Source organism: Electrophorus electricus, chromosome 6, assembly GCF_041902795.1.
Source record: "Electrophorus electricus isolate QZ-2024a chromosome 6, ASM4190279v1, whole genome shotgun sequence".
Taxonomy (NCBI): Eukaryota; Metazoa; Chordata; class Actinopteri; order Gymnotiformes; family Gymnotidae; genus Electrophorus; species Electrophorus electricus.
The window spans coordinates 16260001-16286927 of NC_137502.1; the positions used below are offsets into that span (position 1 = coordinate 16260001).

General features: G+C 40.9%; 2 protein-coding genes across 5 annotated transcripts in view; both read left to right on the top strand.

Moving 5' to 3' along the window:
• qser1 (glutamine and serine rich 1) overlaps positions 1-13068 on the top strand; it is a 14884-nt gene extending 1816 nt beyond the window's left edge. The window contains exons 2-13 of the mRNA XM_027032771.3: positions 1370-1473; positions 1592-1753; positions 2513-6067; positions 6723-6997; positions 7709-7825; positions 7964-8097; positions 8430-8647; positions 8801-8938; positions 10262-10359; positions 10649-10795; positions 11013-11108; positions 11835-13068. Coding sequence (XP_026888572.2) covers positions 1370-1473; positions 1592-1753; positions 2513-6067; positions 6723-6997; positions 7709-7825; positions 7964-8097; positions 8430-8647; positions 8801-8938; positions 10262-10359; positions 10649-10795; positions 11013-11108; positions 11835-11975 — 5185 coding nt within the window. The 3' untranslated portion in view covers positions 11976-13068. The remainder of the gene's footprint in view (positions 1-1369; positions 1474-1591; positions 1754-2512; positions 6068-6722; positions 6998-7708; positions 7826-7963; positions 8098-8429; positions 8648-8800; positions 8939-10261; positions 10360-10648; positions 10796-11012; positions 11109-11834) is intronic.
• A 2264-nt stretch (positions 13069-15332) lies between these two features.
• On the top strand, positions 15333-25873 carry depdc7a (DEP domain containing 7, paralog a). 4 transcript variants are annotated; one of them, XM_081716026.1, is made up of 11 exons: positions 15339-15483; positions 15676-15724; positions 16801-16857; positions 19284-19692; positions 20563-20693; positions 20802-20994; positions 21601-21821; positions 22189-22331; positions 23142-23267; positions 24138-24216; positions 25358-25873. In XM_081716026.1, the coding sequence occupies exons 4-11, from the start codon at positions 19292-19294 to the stop codon at positions 25570-25572; spliced, it is 1509 nt and encodes a 502-aa protein (XP_081572152.1). In that variant the 5' UTR covers positions 15339-15483; positions 15676-15724; positions 16801-16857; positions 19284-19291; the 3' UTR covers positions 25573-25873. The 4 variants fall into 4 exon arrangements, with proteins under 4 accessions (XP_026888574.2, XP_081572152.1, XP_026888575.2 ...); XM_027032773.3 differs by having other exon boundaries at positions 15333-15724; XM_027032774.3 differs by lacking the exon at positions 15676-15724.
• Positions 25874-26927: the final 1054 nt, after the last annotated feature.

Sequence of the window (26927 nt, forward strand, 5' to 3'; positions counted from 1 at the left end):
CATAAACAAATTGGGTTTTAGGGGTTGTTTGCTGCTCTTCTTCAGAAAATCATTCTAGCTCAGTTTCACATTTATTACCAGATAATAGTTCCACATCCATGTAGGAAGGAGATTTAGAATATTATGGTGTAAGAAAATAAGAGGAATTGGCCCATTTCAATAGGAGGTGTTCTGCCTCTATAGTGTACAGCATTTGAACTTGAGGTACGGCACAGTACATGTTTATCACATTTCAGCTTTCAGCTGTTTATGCCCTATGCAGATTGACGTACTTGTTTGGTGTGGGGGTTTTTTAAACCAGATTTATTGCATTATTGATGGTGTAGTTATGTCATTGTATGTAATCATTGTAGAACATTATTTAGTCAAAATAGTGTAAACAGTGCTTGCCTATAAGGAAAGAGCAGGTAGAGTATGGTGATGTCAACTATAAGGTTGTGGGTTCAATTCCCAAGGAACACACATAAATATAATCATCTAAGTTACTTTGGATAAGAGCAGCTAACAAATGCTGAATATTTAATGGAAGTGTAATTTGATAAGCAATGGTAACTCTAAGGCTGACTTGGAAGCAGTGTACGCACACCTGTGTTTTCTTTTTTTGATTTCCCATCTTCTGTGAGGCCTCGGATAAAGCACAATCTCCTCTCTGATTTAAACCATGTGAAAAACTGGGACTAGCAGCACCATTTTGATTACAGGGGGGTGTCTACATATTAGCCATATAAGCACTTTGGGCTAAGTGGCATTTGAGCTTCTCATTTGTAAGAAGAATGCGGAGGTGAAATCGTCTTGAGTGATGAACGGGCACACACTGAGCAGTGGAAGACTGGCAGGAAACAAAAGCATAATGAATATCCTCAGGCCGTGCTTAAATGCGTGGCACAGACGGATTTTTATTTAGGCCATGTTGGAGCACGGGTAGAGTAATGGCAGATGTAACCCACTGGTACAAATGAAAAGCTTCCATCTGTTGGTGTGTTGGACTGAACTGTGTAGTCTTTGCTGTTTTATATCAGTATGTGTAAATGCGTACAGACGAGACCACAGCAAAAAAGATGTTTTCCCAATAGCCGGCTATGTCTCACACGTCTCAGGACTTCGTAGTCTGTTTATCAGCTCTCTAAGCATGTGGATGTTGCAAACAATGAATAGAAGGTATTGTGAAAAGTGTATTTAGTGATACTGACTCGCGTAAGCCATTTCAGCAAAAGCAGTTTGATGGAAAACTGTTTGATGGAAACTGATTCATGACCTCCTTTCCTCTTTTGCCCATAGGTTCGTACATAAAGGTTCATCATTGTTAATTTCACTGTTACACTCAGTTTTGGCACTGAATGTGTGTGTTGGATGTGTGTTTTGCCTTTAGCTCCAATTACAGTGCTACACCCATGGAGACGGAGCTTCTCCATCGGCAAACCTACGCCTCCAGTCATACGGTGCCAACCTATAGCACATCTCACCACCCTGCAGGTGAGATAGGTTGCTTTAGGTGTGACGTGTCAGCTGACCAACCACGATCCTGCATTTCTCTCTGCGTAATCTCCTGGGCTCCTTTGTCCTCAATATGTCTTTGCTGTCTGTGCATCAGGTCTGTCTGGCATCTTTGATGCCGGTCTGCACAATGTTGGAAGCAGCACTACTGAATCGTCGGTTGTGAATTTCCTCTCTTCCATCGACACCCGAGGCCTTCAGGCTGGACCTGCAGCTACATCTCTCCTCCCCCAGTTTAGGACACCGACATGGCAGACCAGTAAGGAGGAACTTCTCTTCTTATCTGTCTTTATAAAAATATTTTTGAGTCCCCAGGTAGCTGATGCATAAGGGTAGTGTGATATTTTATGGCGGTGGTGAGTTTTTTGTCTGCAGGTTCCATCTGTTGATTGGTTCAGGACATCTACTCTACCCAATACAACAGCCATTATTGTTTATTGTTTTTATGCTTTGAAATAGAGGTGGGCAATATGTTATCATTGTCACACTAAATTATTTCATGATATGCCTTTCTGAGCATATTGCTGGTCTAATGACTAATGCTACAGCAGTGACCAGTTGTATTATACAAAATAAAGATTTAGACCAATTATAGAGAGCGTTTAATGCCATTGGGTTTTGAGTAAGGTTCTATATAAATGTAACCAGTAATAATAGTGGTATTACACTGTCCTGTCAAATATAAACAGCAATATAATAAGACTGGATGGCACAGTTTGCATTATCTTTATTTAGTCTTTAAATCATTTATTTTTAAAATCATTTTGCTGTTTTGTTCCTACATTTTGTCTGTCTTAACTTAGATTTCAGAACACATTATTATTATTATTATTATTATTATTATGTATTGAGAAAATACTTTCATGTATTGTTTTGTGCTTTTGCCATTTTGCCCACCCCTTCTTGTATCAATGCAGAACACTGCATTGAAGCAATCACATGTTTTATATGTCAAGTTTCATATATTAATGAGCGGCTTGTTATATTTCTCTTTTTTCTGTTTCATTTCCTTCCATAGGTACAAATTCCTCAACTGAACTCTTTCTCACCGGAGCCCTTCCTTCTTCTGGAACGTTCCCCACTCCATCAGCTCTGTCATCCTACCAGCATCCCAGCACTTTTTCCACTAGGAGTTTTTCTACAACCTCAGCACTAACAGTTCAGGATGCCGCATTTAGCCCTTCAAATGGCCTGCTGTCCCCTAATGACCCTCTGCTTCAGATCAAACCCTCCCAGAGCACAGTGTCAGCTCTAACTTTCGACCGCATAGGTGGTGCCTCACTGGGCGCTGGCCTCCCACCTCAGTCATCCACATATCGCTCAGCCCAGGAATCTGCCCCCCACCTCCTGCAGCCTCAGTTTAGCCTGCTTCCCTCTGCTTTGGGCAGCTCTCAGCAGGCATCTCAGCCTTATGGAGCACCGGTATTCTCTGGTTCTGTCGAACGAGCACTTCAGCGGGAATGTAGTGTCATCAAGCACTACCAGCGGCCTTCCAGCACCCAGCCAGTCCAGGAGCATGTTCCTGGTAGCACACAGCACTCTCTTCAAGGTGGTTATCTGCCTGACAGCTCTGACACCTCCTACCAGCAGGATCCATCTCGACACACCCCTGTCCCCAGCAGTCCCGCCAGAGACAACACTCAGGCCATTAACGGCAGTGCTCAGCAGAATCCGGCTCCAACACAGCTGCAGCAAACACAGGCCCCGTCCTCCTCTGTCCCTTCCCCGGGGTTTTCCTCCTCGTCTGGAGTGAAAGCCAAAGACGGTTCTTCCAAAACAACAGAGCATCCTGGGGAGAGTGCTGAGCTGCATGGCCAGCCAGGCTCCTCAGGCATGCAGCAGCAGCAGAGCTATCCTTCCTCAGGCCAAAAGAAGAGCTCTGTGATAGCTAGCCAAGCACAGGCATACACTTCCGCACAGCTGCCCAGCCTGATGCCCATTGGCCCATCCCAGACCTACATCACTTCTCAAAGTCTGATGAGCAACCTCAGCCAACCACAGTCCTTCTCTCCCGGTCAGCCCGAGAAGCTGCCTTCCATATACCGGACTTTACCATCATTCGCTAGTCAGTCAGAAAACGAGACATCTGTCAGCCAGTCTCTAATTTACTCTTCTGGTCAGCAGCAGGTCTCATCTTCTGCAGCAAACCGGGGGGAATTCGATACACAGGTTCAAGGACTTTGCTTGGGTAATCCCTCTCAAAATTACTCTTCCAGCCACACTCAGGGTCTGCCAGCTGTCAGCTACTATGCCCAGGGGACGGCATCTGCTAGTCCATCCCAGAGCTACACATCAGGTCATTCTCTCAATTCAAGTCCTACCTTTCCCACTTCCCGGGCTCATGGTTTACCAGCCACTAACTCCACCCAGGATTACGCCCTAATGCAGCCTTCTTCAGGCATCAAAACTGATGGTCTGCTTTTACAGCAGCCCCAGAAATACCTGCTGTCAGTCCAGTCCCAGACATCCTCCACTGCCACTTATACACAAGCCTTACAGAGCAGCCAGGCCTCAGAGGAACTGAAACCATCTTACGGCAAACGGAAACAAGATGAGAGTGTGTTCCTTTCCTCTAAAGAGGGCTGTGGAGAGCTGCCTCTTCAAGATGTGCAGGCATTACAGCAGGCCTCTATGGGGAGTTCTGCACAGACTCTCACAAACAGTGATATTGGAGTACAGAGCAATGTTGTATATGTTGTCTCAAAAATGGATGACAGGCACAATATGCAGAGCGTGATCCGCAGTAACTCTCGAACAGACGATCAGCTAATAGGTCTAACACAGATGTCGTCCATCAAAGATGAAAGAATCAATACTTTAGGAGAACATGCACAACTGGTTAGCAGTGCCCACACTCATGTAACCTCTGGCCCAAAAAATAATTCCACATTAATGCAGTCCTCCCATGTGACTTTGAGTACAGACCAGCTGAAACAACAAGCTCTGCTTCTCAAAGCCCCAAGTGGTCATCAAGAAGGCCATCAAACTCAGAGCAACCGGATTCAGCAGACCGAAAGCAGACAGGTGTCTCAGGACCACGCACAGTTTGTTCGAGTTCCAAATGCCCAAGTTGTGCTGGAACCCTCACAGATGATCCTTCTCCAGCAGACTTTGCTCCATACAGCACCCAACCAGTCCAAGCCAGCCGTGCAGATGCAGCCTGTCCCAGTTCAGTATCTGCATATGAACAATGAAATTGTAAATTCTGCAGTCAGTGCACGTGGGAACCAACAGCACCAGACCCACCAAATTGCACAGTCCTCAGAGCCCGCCAAACAGCACCTGGCATCAAAAGATAGTTTCAGCAGTCCGTCAAATCAACATGATGCCAAGCAGCACTTTACATTAAGCTCCATCTGTTTCCCAGAGTCCATGCTGATGACAGATGAGAGGAACATTCTGTCCAACGTGGATGATATCCTGGCAGCCACAGCAGCTGCTTGTGGAGTCACACCACAGGACTTTAAATCCACTACGTCTGAAGGGGACTTGCCTTCGCTATCCAACCCTGCGGACTCCAAGTGCCACTTTCAGTTAGTTGAGAACAGACATGAAGCGAACATTTTCTCTTCCCAGCACATGATAATCGCCAATGCACAGACCATGACTTTAACTCTAAATGGTGCTCAGCTCACTGAAGATGTTCACAAAGAGGAAGATGGACACCAAGGATTTACATTAGCAAACTCCCACATGCAACAAGGTAACTCTAAGCAAGAAATGTCTGAGAAGGTGACCAATTCTCATGAGAAACATGAGGCATTACCCAAGGGACACTGTGTAAACCCCAGCAATGAGTCGTCTCTGAATTCCAATGAGGGCAGTATCAACACCCCAACACAGAACCACTCGGATTTTCACCTGGCCGGCCAGGAGTACAACCCTACTGGTTTTATGAAAACAGAAAATCTATCGAAATGTAAGAATCACCTCAAGGGAATGAAGAGTGTTAAGATGGAGGACGGGCTGGTGGAATGCTCCACTAATGGCCTTCCCAAGAAGAAAGTCAGGACTAAGGGTTCTTATAAACAAGCTGAAGATGAAAATGGCCAACCTAAATTTCAGAAAAGAAGTAGCCAAGGAAAGCGACAGAACTCCAGAGGAAGTGAGACAGGTTCATCCTCGACCTCTGAGGGGTGCCATGATGGCTACCAGCAGCAGGAAAGAATGCGTCAGAAAATAAGAGAGGTAGAAGAAAAGCAGCCGGAGGTGAAAACTGGCTTCATTGGCTCATTCCTGGATTTCCTTAAATCTGGTCCCAAGCAGCACTTCTCCTCTCCTCCAATACGATCGCCCAACCGCACAAGAAAGCCTTCGGTCTCCAAACGACCTTCGAATTCATTGTCTATGCATCCTAAAGTCTTGCCCCCTTCATCACAACTGTTATCGCCCGACACCCATAATGTTAATTCTTCTAAAAGACTGGACGAGGAGTTTCAAAAAAATCTGGAAACACTTCCGTCTTTCTCCTCTGATGAAGATGAATCAGTTGGTAAAAACCAAGATCTTCAAAAGAGCATTAGTTCTGCCCTCTCCTCTTTAGATGAGCCCTTAGAGAAGAAACATAATTCAGGTATGCCATTTCAATCCATCTTCATTGCTTTTCACGCCCCTCCCTGATTTTGATTTTTCATATTAAATTACAGAATCCTTTGAATGTTTACCTGGAATTGTAAGGACTTATTTGTTCAGGCACATATTTATTTTATTCTTATACTTATTTATTCATGCACATACTCAGCCCTGCTATATATACCAGCCACTTTATTAGAAACACGTACCATGAAGGTGGACAGTTGCAATCTACAACAGTTGCACTGATGCCATGCAGTTTGGGTTAGATGTCCTCTTCCAATAGTACATTTCTGACCACAGGGCACGTCTTGGCTAGATATGTTTGGATGACCATTCCCAATTTGGTACATTGACACATTGTTACATTAAACCCCAGTGATACTGGTGTGTCTGATAAAACTGCACTCAAAACTGGCAACCACGGTACTGTGATCAGAAACTAAGCCGTGGTAAATGAAATAGAGGGTGGCTTATGAATTGTGAACGCTTGTAGATCATAATCTGTAACTTCACTCATGTAAAATCTACCTATACAGTCTACCTAATAAAGTGTTTCATGAGTGTATGTATGAGTTAGCTCAAATAAAGGCTGGTGTGTGTTTTACATATAGGTTTTTTTTTTGATTTGTCACAGTATGATTTCCTGTCCCTAGACAGCACAATCTTAGGTGACATCACAAAGCGAGAGGAGCTATTAATTGACCAGTCTACAGATGCTCAGACCCAGCAACAGCAAAAAAACGTGCAGAAGGAGGTGTCTGCTGAGGAGCTGGCGAAGAACATGCCTCCAGACAAACTGGCAGTTCGGCTGACGGCCGTAGCTATCGAGGGCCTGACTGATGAGGAGCTGTCAGACAGTGGGGGGGAGGGCATGTACCGAGAACGGGACGAGTTTGTGGTGAAAAACGAGGACATAGAAAGTCTGAAGGTGAGTCTATTAGGTATAAGGTTTTTATTTATTAAATAGGTGTGTAATACATACCATGTGACTGATATCCATCCACTGCCTCACATTAGAGCATGTATCCTAAAATTTTATAGCATGTACCAGAATCGATTTTTCATTACAATTTTCATATGATGTTCTTGTCATTTTTGTAGTTAATCTACTTTTTTTCCCAAGGTTAACATTAAACAAATGTGTTATATGCTCTTAAAGTACAAATTGGCTATAAGTAAGATGGAAGATGAGTAATTAAAAAAAGATCTTTGTGATATTTCAATGCAACAAATCACACTTGAACAATACTGCATCCAAATTTAAGAGGGAATTTGTCATTACTTTATCACTTCTTAGAAAATTTATCTTATGCTTACATCCTTGTTAATAAATCTTAGTTGCTGTGTCTATTTTATGTGTAGCCCTTGAGAATGTCACTTTACAACATTTGTGAATAGCTGGATCATGCCCAGTCCCTGTCAGTGTGCATTAACACTGTTAAATAATGTCATTGCTTCACCTCATGAGTGATTATTTGATTACTGTGATGACACTTCACTGAAGGCTCATGAACTAGTGAACCATTCATCTTTACTGGTTAGATGCCAGAGAAGCTCTGGGTTCTTCTGTGACACCACAAAGCACTACAACCTCATTTCCTGCCCGGATCTGACTGTTATCGTGTTTTGTTTGGTGTAGCTCACGCTGAAGGCAGGGGTAGAGCCACCAGCAATCTGGAAGGTGCAAAAAGCCCTGCTGCAGAAATTCATACCGGAGCTGAGAGACGGGAAGCGTGTGTTTTCAGCCACCAACAGTGTGAGTGAAAACACAACCATTACTGAGATGCTCTGACAACTCTTCATTTCCTCAAATGACAGATGTCTAATGCTGAAGGAAAGATGGCCAGAGACTCCCGGGAATCAAATATTCCAAATTTATTCTCTTCTCCTGTAGTATCTGGGTTACTTTGGGGATGCTAAGACCATGTACCGGAGAGTGTATGTCAAGTTTCTGGACACTGTGAACAAGCGGGAGTACGTGCGAGTGTGCACCAGGAAACCGAGGTGCAAGCCCATGCATTCCTTAAGGTACACCGACCTGCACACATCAATCAGTCTATGAGCAGAAACAGAATCAAATCACTCAAGGGGGTTGGAATTGAACAGATTGTTCTTTTTGAACAAATGCAGAACACACACACACACACACACACACACACACACTCCAGCAGTCCCTATGGCAGCACATTCCTCTTCCAGTCAGACTGAAATCTCTCTGATCAACTCAAGCCCACTTGTCAGCTTCCTCAAAGAAGAAAATAGCAGAAAAAGACCCTCACAAACCACATTCTTATGATATCCACTTTCAACTGCTGTGTATTTATTTTGTATTTATCTTCGCTTGTTCTGGTTTATCTTAGAGGCTCTCAGATGAAGGTCCTCATGGCTCACAGGGCTTCTGTCTCAGCCACGTCCGACCCCTTCGTGCTTAAGTCCGGTGCGAAGCAAGGCTCGTCCCGACCCAGGTCCAGGCAGCCCAGAGCCAAAGCCGAACCGCCGCCGAAAAAGAGGAAGAAATGGAAGGAGTTCCCAGCTTCTCCATCAGATTCGTCTCCAGAGGCTGGGAGTGAAGATGACGGTGCATATTTTTGTGAAATCTTTGAAAATGTTGTATCAACAAAATGGCTACTCTCTGCTCATGTTGACACCTGTCATGGTGTCTTGTCCAGCGGTGTCCCTCTTAACTCCCTAAATGCGTTTCTGCCTCTTTCGCCGGTTTCCGTTTGTCCAGAGTTTACGCCTCCGGTCCCATTTGTCTCCCGCTTCTTGAACACAAGAACAATGAAGGAGACCTTCAGGAGTTTTGTGGAGCTGCTGATCAGTGTTGCTCTGGATGCAGACGTCATGATCGCCCTGGAGAGGGAGAACGGTGAGGACCATTTAGGAGCACACACTTGGGCAGAGGCTTTTTTTAGAGGAATTTGAACTATTTCTTAAGAAAAGTAGGCACTATTTTAAAAGTACTGTCAGTTTAGGTAGTAATTCCAAGTGTTCTAAAATTATTAATGTTTATTGGGCCAATGAAGGTTTGAGTGGTATCCACTGCTACTCTCCTTTCTGGAATCACCATTCATTTTTATCTTTTCATCCATAGTCATGACCCTGCATTAATGGTGATTTTAGGGTAGCATTTAAAAACTTTATGCCACAAACTCCAAAATAATAGCACTAAATTTAATTTCACTGTAAAAACAGGCTTTTTATAATTTTTTAAATAATGGAAATGTTTTTACTCTCCAACCTGGGGTTGTCTGTTTTCCAAAAAAACTATCTGAAGTTTTTTTTATCTGAGGTCCCCACCCCAAATCTCCCAGATGTGTTTGAGCAGAAAAATGAGTTTCACATGGACACACTTTGTACTTTCCAGGTGAAGGCCAATTCTCTGTTGATTCAGTAGCATGTTCACCTGCAGTACAAGTTAAACCACTTGAGCTTCTTCAGTAAATAATTCATTCCTAACGCATCATTGCTAGAATCTTTTTTTTAAAAAGGTTGCTTTCTGTGAACTTTTGTGATATCATTTTCAAAAATTGCTTTCAAATTATTGCTTTACATAACGTGTGATGACAGAATGTAGCTTTGTTATTGTCCTGCTGCTTTTTGGCTACGCAGCCGAGTTGTGTGGCTGGGTGGTTGTTTGATTATGCACTTACTGTTTGCACAGTAACTAAGTTGAAGCCTCAGCCAGCAGTGTAAAACATGGGTAAACATTTTAATTCAGCCTAGCCTTTTAGTCCAGCCATATGCAGAATACTGCACCATCCTACTGAGAAATGTTTAAACTGCTTTTAAAAGATGTGAGTTAGAGTGAAACTAGTAGGTTACTTTGGAGACAAGTAAGCCCTATTGTAAGTTGGTCTGGACAGGAGCATTTGCTAAATGCTATAAATGGAAACTTACATTTACAGCATTATTTATCCATAAAAGCAACATAAAATTGTGACTGAGTACAATTTGATCAATTGAGGTTTAAGGGCCTTGCACTGGGGCCCAACTGTGGTAGCTTGGCAGTGGTGGGGCGTGAACCAGCAGCCTTCTGACTGCTGTCTAATACCTGCTGAGCTATTCCTGCCCCTAAATGTGGTTAACGCTGCAGTTTGACACTAACTGACGAGCAAGTTCAGAAGTGTCTGCATGTCATGAGGTCAGTGATGGGGGACACTGAGCTGATGTGATGGCTTTGTCCTCTCAGATGAACTTCTGCTGCCACATATGAAGAGAGTGGACGGGATGCTCACAGACAACAGACGGAGACTGCTTCCCAAACTGCGCCTCGGCCAGGTCTTCAAAGTGAGTGTCTTCCACTGACTTCCACCTGAACTCAGCCTGCTCGGTCATTGACTTGGGCTCTTGACAGCCTGCGTCTCAACACTCAAACTGCACTGTCGCCCAGTAGATGCTGAATCTGTGAAATAACTGGGTTGTCTTATAAAACCGGTTAAATATGTTAGTCATGGACTACAGTGTGGTTTTGCTTTTATTTCATATTATTACAAATAAAAATGACTTTTTTTCTGCTTGCTCCTTCGTTTTATCAACTCCATCCGACGAACCTATGCTCATCTATATCCATGCACAGAATGCTTTAGACAGCTTTCCTGAGTTGTCCGTGGTGACCGAGTTGAAAACAGATGGAGAGACTCCCACGTTTAAAGTCCGACTGAGTGGAAAGGCCTACAACAAGAAGACCATGAAACCTTCTAAATCCCCCATCATGCTACCCCTGGTGAGTTTTCGCCTTTATTATTTCAGTGTTAGAAGTATCCACTTTTGAACAGTTGTCAGTGGTGTCGTGCACAAATTGAAGTACTGTCAATACTGTGGCATTAAAATCGCCTGTAATACATGCTCTGGACCACAAGGTGGTGTGCTTCTCCAGTTCGTCATGTGTTAAAATTGCTATATGACTACTTTTCATTCCTCTCCCTCCTTCCCCCCTATAGGAGTACACAGTGGACCAGCAGAAAACCCACTGGTTCTCGCTCTATCACTCACTGCAGCACTACAAGTACCACACATATCTGTTGTGTATGGAGGAGGTGAGTGCATGTGTGTTTTTATAGTTGCAGCATTTTTGTTGGATATTTGCAGACAATGAGTTTGCCTTAGCAGTAAAAACTGTGAGTGATTCACACAAACCTGCTGATTTTATAGTCTGTGCAGAGAGGAAATGCCAGGCAATTTCATTTCAAGTCATCAAACGGCACAAACATTTCAGTGGACACATTTGGCCTGATTCGTTCTTTGTGCTAGTTCATCTCTAGTACTGGACAAATATCTCTATATACTGTTTATTTGTATGGGTTTTTAATGAAAAAAATATCCGAAGTGTGCTACTGCTGTTGATTCTTACAGACTTTTGTATTTTGAAATATATATATCCTTTAAGCCATTTTTTCTTTCTCATAGTTTTCCTCAGTTTAGTAATAAAAAAAAACAAAAACAAGGTTAAACAGTTAAACTGTTAACGTTAAACAGTTACTCACGTGCCCTTAAAGGATATAGAATTGTGTACTCTTCTTTTCAGCCTCCATTTGGAAGGAATTTACACTGCAATTCATATAATTAACATTGTAAAAACAAATGTGTGGAAAGTGACTGTTTTCTGTCCTGCACTCATTTTAAATGTTTGGGACTTTGTCTCTTTATGTAATTGGTTTTCCCATGAATTTGCAGTTGTGAATTCTCGTTCCTTCAGTGAATTCTTGGTATGTGTGTGGTGGCATTTGTGTGCGGATATGCGTGTGTGTGCACACTTTTGTCAGGTTGCACTGTTGCGCTCCCAGGGTGTGGACCTGGGTCAGGAGGAGACCGTGCAGACGTGCCTGGGGAACAGAGCCTGGGTGGAGGGCCTGTTCACCCGCTTTGGGGAGCTTCTGACACAGGTGCAGCAGGCCTGCATGTAGACAGCTCTGGGACGGGGGGTCATGGGTCATCACCCATGGATGGATGGTTCCAGTTTGGGCTTCGTCGGCACTATCCCCCTTTTGAAGCACTAACTGACAGGATGGAGAACCAGCATCATGAGAAAATGCTCAAAATGATGACAGAGTGGATGTCTGTTCTTAGAACCATAAAGACATTGAATCTTAATTATGGCCTTTTCAAAAGATCATGCTTTTTAAGGGATTTGTGGTTTTATATATATATATATATATATATATAAAAAAAATATGGCCAAGCTAGATATAGATGGGCTTTCTCAACAACCTACCAGTTTTCCCTCTCGAAACAAAATGGACCAGGACCATTCATTCATATCACATACAGAGCGCTTTACCTTGGATATTGAAACACTAATTTAAAAAAACAGCCTACATATTGTTATGTAATTTGCGGTTTGGGTGCTTATTATTGTGTGTATACACACATACATAGTTATATATGTAAAACATCCATTTTTTACAATGGAATGCCAAATTTCTATATGATACTGTACATTTTGTAAAGAGAGCTCTTTTGTCAAATGATTCTCCCAAGGATGAATTTGACTTAATACAGAATATTTACCTATTGTGCTTTTTAAACTCCTTTTGTTATGACAAAGGTTATAAAGTTGGAGTTGGTGCAATTCTAATACTGCTTTTGTGATAATTTGTTGTAATAAAAAGCATTTACTTAAACTATTTTCTCTGAGGAAAAATGTTTTTATACTCTGTTTTCCCTCAAAACACTTTATCTCAGCAACACATGTATTTTCACAGAAGGTAATGTCAAGGTCATTTGTTTCATTACGTTCATCTCTCTGTGGTACTTTTTGTTTGTTTTTTTAAGAGAAGCCCTATAAATTTATATGAAAAATACACATGTACTTTACATTGTATCATAAGAGTGTTTCTGTACTGTAGAATATTACAATTTTGCCATGATTTTACACAGCTTACTATGCTGACAGCATCAGATTCATTTTTTTTTTTTTTTTGCTTTTCAAGTGTAGCTGTGTTACAACCTGCAATTATTTTTCTGATATGTGAAGAATAAATTTCCTACTAAATAAAACTATGGAGTCAAAACTTTATTTAAAGGTTCAATCAATGCAATGATTGTCAATGAAAATTAGCAGTCATATCATGTCTGGTTCAGGGTAACATCAAACCTGAGCATGCAAATATTTATGTAGGCCATACAATGCAATCTCCCTCAGGGCTCACACGCTTGTGGGTACTTTAATAAAGCCCTTTGTCTTGTTTTTGTCCTTCTGTATACTTAAACATTCTCTATTATCAGTTTGTAAAATACCCCCAAATTATCCTTGACATAAGTGCAGCTGAAAAGAAAAGTCAAATATAAAATCTATTTTAAAAAAATAGTGAACAATAATAAAAATATTAATATTATTGAAATTATATTTCTATTAGTGTTTACTTTCATAAATGACTGGAGTGTTATGATTTTAAAAATCATAAACAAGATTTATTTAAAAATTATCACACCAAAAATTAAAGCAAGTTGAAAGTGACGTATCAGGCTGTTCTTCCAGATATACTTAAAGTGTAGCTGTCAATTAAACTTGACTTGTTGAATAGCTCTATTCACAGAATGCCATATATTTCAAACCCATTTAGTTCTAAGTACTGAGATAGCCCACATTAAACCGGAAAATGCCAAACCAACTAAGAGGAACTTTAAACAGGAACTGCCAGTTCTTGCTGTTTTTCTGTAGTTCTTTTGTCTTGCCCGTGTTCACACTTCCTGTCCCACCTGCTTACAGGTGCACAGTACATGAGCTGGTGTGAACTGGCTTAGCATGGGTCACCTTGCACTTTCGTTCTCTACACATTTCGGCCATGCCTCCATAGGGAGGAGCTAGTTAATGGTTAACCGATCCATGTGCACAGCTGTAGACTAAATCAGTGCATTCAGACTCCATGTTTATGTTGCAAATGCCCTTGAGGAAGCCAGCTTGTCAGATTTGTCTCTTTTTAGTTTATTTGTTTAATGGAGTCTTACCAACAATGTGAATAGAGATGCATGAATAAACTTATTTTATAGTTGATACTTAATACATATGCAGACTGTGCTAACATTACACATTACTCCAGTGCTGCTCAAGCCATGCAGTGCATGTGTTTTGCCTGTCCTGCTCTACCACATCTAACTTATGTAAAGCCCTTCCTTAGCTACGGCGGTGGAATTAGTGCACTGAAGAGTACATGTGGCCTCAGGGGTTGAGAATGTGCCCCACTGCATATGCTACACTAGCATATAGATGACGAACAGCATCAAGACCTTGTGTTATAAAGTTCTTGTGATATGGCCTTTAGATACAGCCAGACTTTCCCAGGCATTTCACAACATTCTCTGTCCATCACTGGTATTTTCCAAAAAATCATCCCACTACTGTTCATGGAAAAACTCTTCAGCTGGCTGGTTCGCTGAGACAATGTAGTGTCCTGGAAGACAGCATCAGCAGCCTGTCGAATAAAATATGATTGTTTCAGGCCGCACAGTCGCAAATCAGAAATATTCTGCAGCCTGGAAACAAAAGGAGCAATGTCCAGCCACTGCCATTTGTGAAGAAGGCCACTGTCCGATGTGGCTTGGTGAGGGGTGTTTGGGATTCCACAATGCATGTCGCTGGAAGAAATGGATATTTGTTCAACCAGCAATGTCTGCTCCGACAGCTGAGTAATGTATGAATATTGATAAGAGCATGGTCATCTGTAGGTCTGAGGTTCAGAGGGTCCTTTGAGGCTGGTTAACATTGTGTTCTGATTTCACTGATGGTGGAATTTTGTTTGCCAGCACAGTACTGTTCTCATATTCTCAGCTACTGGCCAGAGTAGATGAAAGCCAGAAAGTCCGTTCAGTCAAAGACCATCTCACTAAAACTCTTCTGTTCGTGTGGCAGCCTGGCACAGTGTAAATGAGTGGCATCAATCTTATTAGGATTTAAAGCAACTTTGAATTTCCATTTTCTCCCAATATATGTGTAGAAAAGTCAGGGTTTTTTGACAAATGAGAGAGGACCTGGCTTTTTTTGTATATGAAATTGTCACAGTCCATCTTACCTCTGCTTGGCAGAGACATTTGCTTAATTAAAAACATATAAAATTAAGATGAGCAGGTCTTGGACCTGTGGCCTATTACAATTGGATTAAATACTGCTCCCAGATCAATATGTTTTATCTCCATTAGTTCCATCGCTCCTCTGTTCCTGGCCCTCATTTGATACTATAATCACATCCTATATAGGTCTACTGGAAGGCTTCCTACTAACAGAGCTGATAGTCATCTCTGGGAGCTGAGCGTGGAGGACAGGTTAAAGGAAGTGAGCATGGCATTTCAACTTCTGATAAGAAGACTAGTATAATAACAGTGGCTTCAACATTATTAACAGCCTCTCTGAGATGACTGAACCTTTTGGGAGTTGTTTTTGAGGGCATTTCAACTACAATGGTGGTAATTTAACCGGTGAGTTAAGTAATTATTTGCTAAATTAAAGTGAGAGTCTTTTTACACAACAATGCCACAGCACTCGTTCCTTCAAGAAAAGCAAAGAGCAGTAGAACCGGTTTCAGTTATGTGTGCAGATTGTCCAATGGAACATGGAACTTTTTTTAGCACTTATAATTTGTTGTTCTGTGCTATGCACTATATTTTAAGAGAGAATAATCTGCTACCCATTGCATGCTGATCTGACCAGGACACAAAGGTAAGACTTGTCGCTCCGACACATAGAGATCTGTTACAGCTTTTATGATGTAATACATACACTATAAGTATAATATATGTAATATAATTAGTGAGCACTTAGTAAAAATCAAAAACGTGAGTTAGACTGGAATAATTCTTAACTCTTTTAAAATGTGGTGACTTATTCTGAAACAATGAGGTTAAGAAGTAATGATAAAATGTGAACAGCATTCCTGAATACATTTGAATAGATTCTCTTACATCCCTGCCATCATTAATGTTTGTAATTGATAAATGAATTAATTACTTGTCTAATTAATTATTAGAGAAGTAAAATGTATTGACTCAGAAATCTATCTACTAAATGTATTTTTAAGTATTTCAGTCCTTCAAACTGCTAGCATAGAATGCCCAATGGTGCTCTATGGACAGAGCCGTGAGAAGGCTTATGACTTTAAACTCAGTACTGGCATGGTGAATTGGCCCCCTAAGGACTGCCATTGAAAGGCAAATTCTGCCTCTGTGTCCTATTTCCTTGAAATGTGTGACAAAGCACCTTGTTGGGAAGGAGGAGGTGACATGGTCCAGGAGTCTCACAGAAGCCTGTAAATACCTCCTGCCACCCACTGGTCCAACCAGTTTCCCTTCAACTTCACTGTAAAACACAAACACTTCCATGCTGATGACAGTGCTATATCTCTTCCATTCTTTGACACACAAGGCTGTGTCCACAGATGGAGCCTCTGTTGTCTTTACATTGCTGTTAAAAAAAATAGGAATACATTTGTGTTCTTCTCTGTTATGAAGTTTTGCACCTTCAGGAATGAGCCTAGTAATTATGCTCTTGATGACCTACCCCTTACCTTCACATCAAAAGACTCGCTGTGTGTCATAGGTCATACTCTCTATGACCTATAAACATTCTTCTGTTGACTAATGTAAAGCACTTCATGAGTACACCGCCCATCTAGCCAATCACCCATATATATATATATACATATATATAATTTTATTTTTTTTTTATTATTAGAGAGATAAAATGAGATAAAACGTGTTTTACATTTTTTTAAAAACCTGCTTATGTAATATTTTAAGGGGATGCCTCTTATCTGGGAATGATGCGAATGCCCTCGTGAAAACTCCGTAACTCAGGTGAGTAGAAGAAAATGTCTGCTATGCTGTGTGCATGCTTTGTTTTATAAGATGAAGTTGCGAGGGAGTGTTAAAGAAATTTAAATAGGAAGACTTGCTTCCGCGGACACACACACACACACACACACACACACACACACACACACACACACTCACTGCTCACAACACCCAAACTAATTCATATGAACAGTCTTTTAAACGCTAAATAAAAGAAACATTGGAGGGGACGTTTGTATCAAAAGAGGCAACAGTAAATTATGACACAGCTTATGTTTCAAATTGATGCTCATCACCTTCAACACCACTAAGCGTATATTTATTGCAGTTAATGTCACCATCATTTAAGTCATTTTAAATAAGTTTAAAAGTCCTAAATCAGACCAAAAAAAAGTTTCGGCGATTTCTCAATTAAATTATTAATTGTTATGCTAATGAACATTCAATCGCGGCAACGACTGGAGAGGAGGAGAGAGTGTGACGATGCGGTGAGAAAGCGAGACGCTCCTGCCCTCATATGTGACGTAAGGGTATGGGAGAACAGAGCGAACTTCCCGCTTGGGGAATGGCATTTGAAGACAGACTGTATTGGCAACGATGCGCTGATCAAAGTCTGCATATCGAGATTTCTGCGACGAAATCAATTTGAGGTTATAGGGAATTCTGTCATGCACAAACCTCCAGGTACTGCATTTTAAATAATGATGTTTCACAAAATGGCAAATAGGTTATTGCATGTAAATCTGTTAACTGAAAAACTGGAGTTTTCTGTGACTGAAAGACCTACGTGTGATTATAGATGGGTTACGGTGGCATGTGTGTTACTTGTTCTGTAAAAATTTTAATAATTTAACTTTTATATAAATGTTTCGTAGAAATTACAACGTCGACTCAAACGTCTGCAAGCATCAATGTAAATTCAAATGATCGCATTCCACTTTTGCGTTCGCCTAAGGCTAAATCGGATATACTTGTCTCTACTTGAAGACTCTCTGTATTCTGAGATTTATATTTGACATAGTTTGCTACTGACATACTTTTGACGATGCGGTTTAATTATACAATAGAATTTTGTTTTCCTATCAGAGTACATCTCATCAGGGAACAAGTGTATGCCTCACCCAGTTCCCTCGGTGGTTATTTGCTTGAATGTTGGGCACACACAACAGCCTGTGTGGCCCGTGACTGTGGAAAAAATATCCAGCAGGGATCACACAGAGGACGTCTTTAGAGCTACCTATAACAACGCGTAGAAAGACAGCAAGCTACATTTACCATGTCATGCTCAGTGTCGACGACTGACAGTGCTTGGACGTCAGATTCTATAAAGACATGCACTGCACTGGCTGCAACTGGGATTGTAAAAGGCTACTAATATACTTGACCTACAAATTCTACTTCCTTTCTAAAATTACTACATTCATTTTACTCATGAAAAACTGGTCAGTGTTATGCAACTGGTCAGTGATATGCAAACTGTCACAGTGCATGACACTACTTTAGCAAAAAGAAAATACAAAAACCACACCATCAGATGTTTAGTGATCACCTCCAATCAGTGATGAACACGGTCTCTCTAACCAGACTGAAGAATCTGAGGCTCTCCTAAAATCATCATATTTCAGCTCACTGACACATTTACTTTGAATTTTAACGACAGACTTTCAGACCAAGAGCACTTATTTTGCATTGTTTTACTCTGTCTCGGATACTGAAACAGCATTATTTTTTCAGTGTCTAGCGCTGATCTGAAGAAAATCCTTTATCTTTCAGCCAAGTATTGTTCATTCAAACAAGAAACTTCCAGTGTTGAGTAGGCGTGGTAAGGGAGGGTGGGTGCGAAGTAATTAAATCTGCATGTGTTGAGAGTAGTCATGGTGTGGGATTCTGGGATTCCTAGTTCTCTTGTTAAAGATCAGGGTGGGAGATCTTTGAAAAGCTGGACAGATCTTCCATGCTAATCCAGGGCTGGTGGTTTCAAGCCCAGAGAGGAAATGCTGCCTGTGAGAAAATGATTAGGCCCCTCTCGTGTGATTTGTAAGGCTTCCATGATATTTATTTTGGCCATACGTGGTCTTTATATTGGAGCCTAAAAGCTCTTAAGGCTCTGTATATTCCACAACCTCATTCATGAGTAAAAAACTTGGGAAATTTCACATGCTAGGTCTGTCAAGGTCATCTTGACTTAGGTAAATAACAAAAACAAACAAACAATAAAAAGTTAATTTACAGGAGGAGAAAAGGAGGCTTCTTCTGCATGACTCCTCATTATTCACTTTATTAGAACGAATCTTACCCACGTGTCTAGAAAAGGAAAGGGAGTGTGGCTGTTGAAATAATGATGGCACTTTCTCCAGATATTTCACTCTTCTCAACCCTGACCACACACTTGGCTGTTGCTTTTCCCCGCCTGCCTCTCCCACCACCAGATAACAGGATGGCCGGGAAGCCATTCCGGGCTACATTCATCTGGAGCAGCATCATCACCAACCTCCAGTCGCAGGTCGAGGTCAAGAGGCGGCGCCATAACCTCAAGTCCTACCCCGACTGCTTCCTGGGCTCCGAGGCCGTGGACGTGGTGCTGGCCCACATTATCCAGAGCAAGTTTTGCGGCGATGAGGACGTGCCTCGCCCCAAAGCAGTGCGTCTCTGCCAGGCACTCATGGATTCGCGGGTCTTCGAAGCTGTGGACACGAAGGTGTTCGGGAAAGAGAAGAGGCAGGCCAAATTCGAGGACAGCAGCTGCAGCCTGTACAGGTTCCTCAACATGCCCAGTCCTACCAAAAATACAATGGAGAGTGGGTGCAGCTCACATTGGAGTAGTAAACCTTCCAAAAGGTACTTGTTTTTAACTGCAACTGCAGGTGAAAACAGGCACAATCCATGAAAACTGTTTATTAACCTTTTATTATCTGTTTATTGACCGCGATTGCTAAGGAACTTTGCTGTAATGATATCGCACATGGCTGCAAAATGTAAATGAGCTCTCTAACAAGTTACAGTTACTGACATTCCTGTTAACTGTTCTGTGGGTGTTTTGATGAGTCATGCATAGCACTCAACACATGAAGTAATGCATACCAAGATCCAGCCATACTAGGCATACCAAGATGTCACATCAAGTGTTTTTTACATGTATTTTTTACACATTGCAGTGAACCAATAGAATTGCAATACAAGATTTTGTTCATAACATAAAGACCTGCTGGGTAACTTGCTAACTACCTGCTAATATTTTTAATTATTTCTGAACAACAAATATGTCTTATGTCTTGTTCAAAAAATATTATTATGTTCTTATGATCAGTTGTAATGTAAGAGACATTACAACTTAGAACCAGAATGTAAATGTCATAAATGGGAAAATGAAAGAAGCACCTGATTTTCAAATATTGCATATGTTTTGTAGCTTTAAACAGGGGTTGCATTAGCTATCAAAAATATCCTTTGACGAGCAAACCGGTTGTTTTTTGCAGATAGGCATGGAAGCATGAAACAGTGTTGTATATAATTAACTTTTGTCCAAGCACAGGTTGTTCAGTATAGTTTTAGCATAGCAGTTTTTTCCCTCTGGATTCTAAAATAATTGGCTGAGTTTGTAATAATGTGGTAATCATTTACAAAAGTCCAGTGCCAGAGATGACCCAGTTCCACCTGTGAAATATTCTGATTAGATTCTAGTCTAATCCATTTTTTTCTTCTACTTAGTGAAGAAGAACAGGAATATTCAAACATCTCACCAGTGAAAACGGATAAATCCCTGGAGGACGTTTTAGGGAACCTAAACTCTAATACAACCATCACACCCCAGCTGATGAATCTGGGCCTATCACAGGAGTGTAAGTCAAACTGAACAAGCAAAGTAAACATTTTGGAGTGCTAGAGATATGATTCAGAGAAGTCCTAAGAGAAGTACAGATTTATAACCCATCTCCTCTCGCTCTCAGTGGTAGATGAGGTCTGGCAGCAGCAGACAACACTGAGACTGCTGCAGCTGATTGAGCTTCCCTTGCTAGAAAGCCTTCTAGAAGGCAAGGAAAGCCCCCGTCCTCCTCTCCATGGCATGGACAGTGATCCAGACCTCCTCTACACCAGCAACTATGTGGACCGAGAGATACTCAAAGCATTCAGTGAAGCTCAGTATGTGGCCTTCTATTTTGACTTCTAGTTGTTCTTCTTTTTTCTCTCCATCTTTAAACACAAACGTACTCAAAGCAGGTGCATATTAGAAAATCTTTCTGGATTCAAACTGTCCAGAGAGAATTGTGAACTGTACATTGTGCCAGTCTGATATCTTCTACTTACTGTTACGTCCTGTATTTTCCTACCTCACCCATAAAAAACAATAAATCTAGAATTCTGGCCTCAGTATCATTTCAGTGAATTAGGCATGTTTAGTGGAGTCAGCAGGAAAATCTAGAATACAAAACATATCACTCAGCACAGCACTGAGATATTGTGCCCAGACAAATGGAGCTTGTTCACTATATAACCAACTCCGTTTGAAGTCCTCAGCCCTTGGGTTCGTGCTTCCTACAACCACATGGCCTGCAGTTGGAATCTCGAGAGCGAGACCAAATATCTCTTTGTTCCTCTTTGTCTGCTTCTCTCCTGCATTTTTCTGTCTCCTTTGTTGTATTCATCTCTTGTTCTTGCGCCTTTTCACTTGCTCTCTCTCTCTCTCTCTCTCTCTCTCTCTCTCTCTCTCTCTCTCTCTCTCTCTCTCTCTCTCTCTCTCTCTCTCAGGGCTGATGACTGGCTGTCAGCAGCTGTGGACTGCCTGGAGTTCCTGCCTGATCAGCTGGTGGTGGAGGTCAGCCGCGGGCTGGCTCGGTGTGCAGAGGACACGTCCCAGTACAAGCAGCTCCTGTATGACATCCTTGTCCAGCACTACGGCAAGACGGAGCACCCTCCGCTGCTCAGCAACCACATCTTCGACATCCACAGTGGCATCTCGGAGTTGCTTGGTAAGACAGGGGAGAGAGGTCTAAATCAGAATCTGTGAGGGGGAAAAACCCTAGAAAAAACTCTATTTTGTGCTTTGAAATGGAAAAAAATCCACTTCAGTGAGGTTATTTTATTGTGGTGCTTCTGGTAAAATTAATTGAGCTAAACACTTTGTGTAGTCATAGTCAATTTCATTCATTGGAGTGGTTGAATGAGAGCTGTTTTATGAGGCTGTAGACTTCGTTTCTTTACCCCAACAGTGTGAACAAAGCTGTAGACCTTTAATGCTAAGACAACAGAGGCCATTCCGTTTGTGATCTCAATACATCCCACAGTGTTCCTGAGCCTTGTGTGTGTGTGTGTGTGTGTGTGTGTGTGTGTGCGTAGTTAACGGGAAGCAGGAGCAGGCCCTAGAGGCCTTGCAGCTGTGTCTCAAGCTCCAGGATTCACGGAGCAGAGAGGAGCTCCGCAGACTTCTTCGCTTCATGGCTCTCGCGAGCCGCCCACACAAGCTCAAACTACACAAAGAGGTAGGAAAGAGGACACAACTGCTGCTTTAACTCATACTGGGCTCCAGTAGGTCCTCCTAAATCCCATTTACTTGATTAAACCTAAAATTATTATTGTTGCTGTTATTATTATTGTTATCATTATTATTAGTTGCATGTATATGTATACACTTTCTGTTTAGTCTAAAAAGTATTGTATGAATTTGCAGGGAAGAGCACAGCATGGTTTAGTCCAATATTAGTCTACATTCAGAATATTTTCTTGTCAGAAGAATTATGTCAGATTTATACCCAGCCAGATAATATTACTTGACAATTACCCCCGGGAGCTGTATTATGTAATAAGGTATGTTTGTACAGTGATATAACTGGGTCACATTTGCAAAACCACTAGTCATTGGAGAATTAGTCACAATTGCAGCTATAGTATGAAAAAGCTGATTATGATTTACAAGAAAGTTCACACAGGGTCTTTTGCAGTACACTGATGCCTTGTATGTGATGACCAAACTCAGTTTTAATGTATACTGTGAGGCACTGTTGTCTTTGAGACTGCCAGCTACACCTACTGCTAAGCAACAGTTCTTGGAAAGGAAAAAATGTGCTTGTCAACATGAATATTCGCACTCAGCTTTCTATCATCTATCATCAGTATAATGGTCTGTGTTTGCGAGCTAAAAAAAAAAAGAAAAACTGGCCAAACATTAGGATGGAAACTACACAAGGAGCAGCAGACATGAAACTTTAAAATATACCACCCAAATGGCATTTTAGATCTTTTATGGAAATACTTGCATATTTACTGTCTCATGGTGGTGATTTGTTCGGCAGATAGAGAACAGGATGGCAGTGAAGCGAGCGTTCTCTAGTGCTATTGTGTACAGTGCCAAACTAGCCAAGGGAAAGGTGGATCTTCTGGTGCTCTTCATGATGGACAATCACTTGGACCTTTTCAAGGTGAGTAGCACCATGCTCCTAATGAAGGCCAGTGTATGCTGACTGGAGATGTGAACATACTAGCAGCTAGTTTAGGTTTCTTTTGGTGATACCCAGATCCATCCAGCTATTTTCCCCATGTTTCAGACTCCTACTTGGGGTGTTTGGTCTTGCCTGGGTGCACACTTGAGAAATTTATCTAGATTTAACAAAGGTTCATAAGATCATAAATGCACAAAGTATTTTCACCATCTAGGACGACTAGTCTTGCAAATTAATTTCCTACACAGGGTCTTTTTCGTGATGCTTGATAAAACTGAATGTCTATTTAGTGCCGGCATAAACAAAATTTGATGTGCTATATAAATTCCAGCTGTGTCAAATGTATATTACATAGTTATCCAGCTTCCTGCAGCTGGCTTGCTCTGGCCAGTTATTTATTAACACAAAATACTAAATGTCAACCATGCCATAAACAATGATGAACAAAAAGCAGAAAGGTATTTCACAATTAATTTTTATATGGTCCTGCCACAATAAATAGTATAAAAATGTATGCTTAATATTTATCTACATAGTCAAAATTTTTCTCCTGCATTTATACATATAGTAGAATGAATAGGAACTATGTAATTCAAACATTACACAAGGTGTGAATTATGGGTTATATACTTCGCTCGCTTAATACCATAGATTGAAGGTGTGTAACTATGGATTGGCACACTATTTTTAGACATTTGAGAAATTTGGAGACTCACCTGAAAATACAAGTACACAAAACCCTTTTGTGGACTTTGGGACACTGCGGTTTGCAGAAGATGTAAACTCCTTCACAGCATTTAATCAGGTCATTTTCCGTTTATGAATTAAACACTTGTGTGTTTTCTCCAGATTCCTGTATCATTGCACAAACTTGTTGGAGACAAACTGGCCAGCATTATCAAGGGGAAAGATCCAGATGTCATTGTAGGTAGGTACAATCTTGTCAAGGTTTCCTTGGGAGAGCTGCACCAGTGAACAGGTTGGCTAAACAAACCCCTGCCAAACCCATTCTGGAAAAGCACTGTTATGGCTTCCATGGACGTAAATCTAAGAGGTTGGCCATTGTCAATGGTTTCTTCTCACTTCTGCTTCCTGGTTTGAATATTGTACACTGATTGGAACATATAATTCAACAGAACATACTGATAGGTCTCGCTACAAAATGGCCAGAAACATGGTTTTCTATTAGTGAAACAAGCCATGTGATTGTGAAACAATCTTCTACCTCTCTATTAGGAAAACATGTTAGGAAACATGCATGTTTCTGGTCTGATACAAACCATTAAGTAATACATAAAATGTATTCCTGTTATCTCATTATCGGTTTTATTTTTCAATTTTACATAATTCTGCAGTTGATCTTAAGTCACAGTTTGGAAGATGGTTAACCACAAAATTGAACAAATGTTTAAGATAGAGATTGTATACCATTAAGAGTTAAAAATCATGTTAAAACCAATCAAGTAAATAAACAAAACAGGAAGGTCAGTGATCATGTTAGAACAGGCATGTACGTTATTTCTGGATCTTGTTAATGCTCCGTCTGCTGCTTGTTCCAGTCCGTGGGCAATGGATTGAGACAGCTGATGATAATGTTAAATGAATATGCAACATGTAAAAACATGAGTCAGCATTTTGGCATGGTATATTTTGAGAGAAGGTCTAAGTGAGTGTCCTAGAGATGTAAAAAAAAAAAAAAAAGGAAAAAAAAAAAAGAAAAAAAAAAAGAATCATGGTTTCTATTTGATTTAAATTGTGTGATTTATGATATGATTTAAAAGTTAAGAACTGAGCTTCACTTGGAGCCAGATCTCTTGCGTTTCCTAATCCCTTAACCTTCAGTCTGCAGTAGAGTCTAAGACAGGAGAAAACAGTTAGACAGCAGAATACTGTTCCAACACACCTTTTATGATGACCTTTTATAGTTATTTGTGAATGGGTCAGGCACATGAATGTTGTCCTCCTATTATCATAACCAAGCTATCATTGTGTCGCCTGTTAAGCAGGATACGCTTCCTGTGTCAGTCCTTTAAGAAGAGAAGTAACAGCAGATTTCTTCCTTTCCTTAGGCACAACTTACTGCAGACGCCTCACAGGAAGCGCATATGTGGAGACCATCCAGAAAACCACTAAAGAGGAGCTATGGTCTTTACTCAGGACTATTCAAGAGAACTCCAGACTCTCTGTGAAAGAAAAGAGACGTCTGCTCGGACAATTCTACAAAGGCCATCCTGAAATATTTGTGCAATATTTTGGAAACCAAATAGCCAGTGCTTATTTGTAAAAGGTTGCTGAAAACTGTTTCACAAGATGTACAAAGTGTCATATAAATTCTGTAAAAAAAAACAAACTGTAAATGTTGTATATACATGTAAATGTAATTTACTTTTTTGTGTTAGCCTGTGCTAACAGAAAGGTCAAAGCATGAAAACATGCAGCATTTTAAATGCGTCTTAAAATGTGATGTAAAAATGGTGTCTACATTACAGTGTTTTTACACAAACACCTTTCTTATTATTAAATTGTATGATATATTGGTTTGTCAAATTAATGAACCCTCAATAAATTAGCACCCTATATTAGAATAGTTCTCTTGCATATCTATGTCCTCTGCTTAAGCCATTTGATTTAATGTATATTCACCTTCCTTTCCTGTACCACCTGTGCATCTGATGGGCATGAAAGTCTTTCAGCAATCTTAGCCATTTCCTTTCTTAATTCAATAGCCAGTCAGGAGTTTCACCTCAAGCACAGAAAACCTTTAAATCCCAAGTGTTTTCCAGGGAACCTCAAGGCAGAAACATATGAAAAATGCAGTAAGACTTTAATAATAGTGCCAGGGGTGAAGCTTCAACTGCTACAGTCCATGTACTAAATTTGCTCTGTTACACCTGAATGAAGTTTGCAAAACATCTCTAGAACCATGAAAACATGAAATCCAAGTAGCTAGCCCAGACATTACATCACAAAAGATCCCCACAGAAACTCCAGCAAGTAGAGCAATGGCAGAAGAGCATGAAATGCACATGGCCCATCTATTCCAGCCAGGCAGAAAGCCATCTGCCAGTTTTGAAAGGGTCAGAAGTTCTGCGTATCCTGCCAGAGATGAACGTATCCTTTGTCGGGTTGCAACTGAGATGGAGCTTGGAATGTGAATATTGGAATATTAGAATTGCCTGAATCAACTGTCTTGTGTTCTCTTTTATAAATAAGGCATCACATTGAAAAATACCAATGTTTTCAGTATGCTTAACAACTGTGAGCCAGTTCATTACAGCAATACGTACAATACTGGAAGTATTTAGCATCTTATGCACATCAGAAACAAATACAAAACCTTATATGGTCAGAAGATTAAAAGGTACAAGTGCACAACCTAAATACATTTTTGTACAACCCCCTCCAAAAACTTAGTAATGAACTTGTTGAAGAAATCACTTCCAAAATGGGTCAGGCCACACAATATCCAGAAGATTCACTTCAACATATTAACACAGATCATATTAACACAGTAATCTGATTCCGTGCAAGAATTGAACATTTTAGGCATAAAGTGGCCTAAAAACAGATGGTGCCAATTGTTCCTAGGGCTTTTTAGGATATGTGAGCAAAATGTGGAACTTTGGACCCTACATGCTG

Coding starts and splice junctions, on each gene's coding strand:
- depdc7a (XM_027032772.3), top strand. CDS start 17,283: ATGCTAATGAACATTCAATCGCGGCAACGACTGGAGAGGAGGAGAGAG. Junction 19,693..20,562: donor AGTAGTAAACCTTCCAAAAG/GTACTTGTTTTT, acceptor TCTTCTACTTAG/TGAAGAAGAACAGGAATATT. Junction 20,694..20,801: donor TCTGGGCCTATCACAGGAGT/GTAAGTCAAACT, acceptor TCTCGCTCTCAG/TGGTAGATGAGGTCTGGCAG.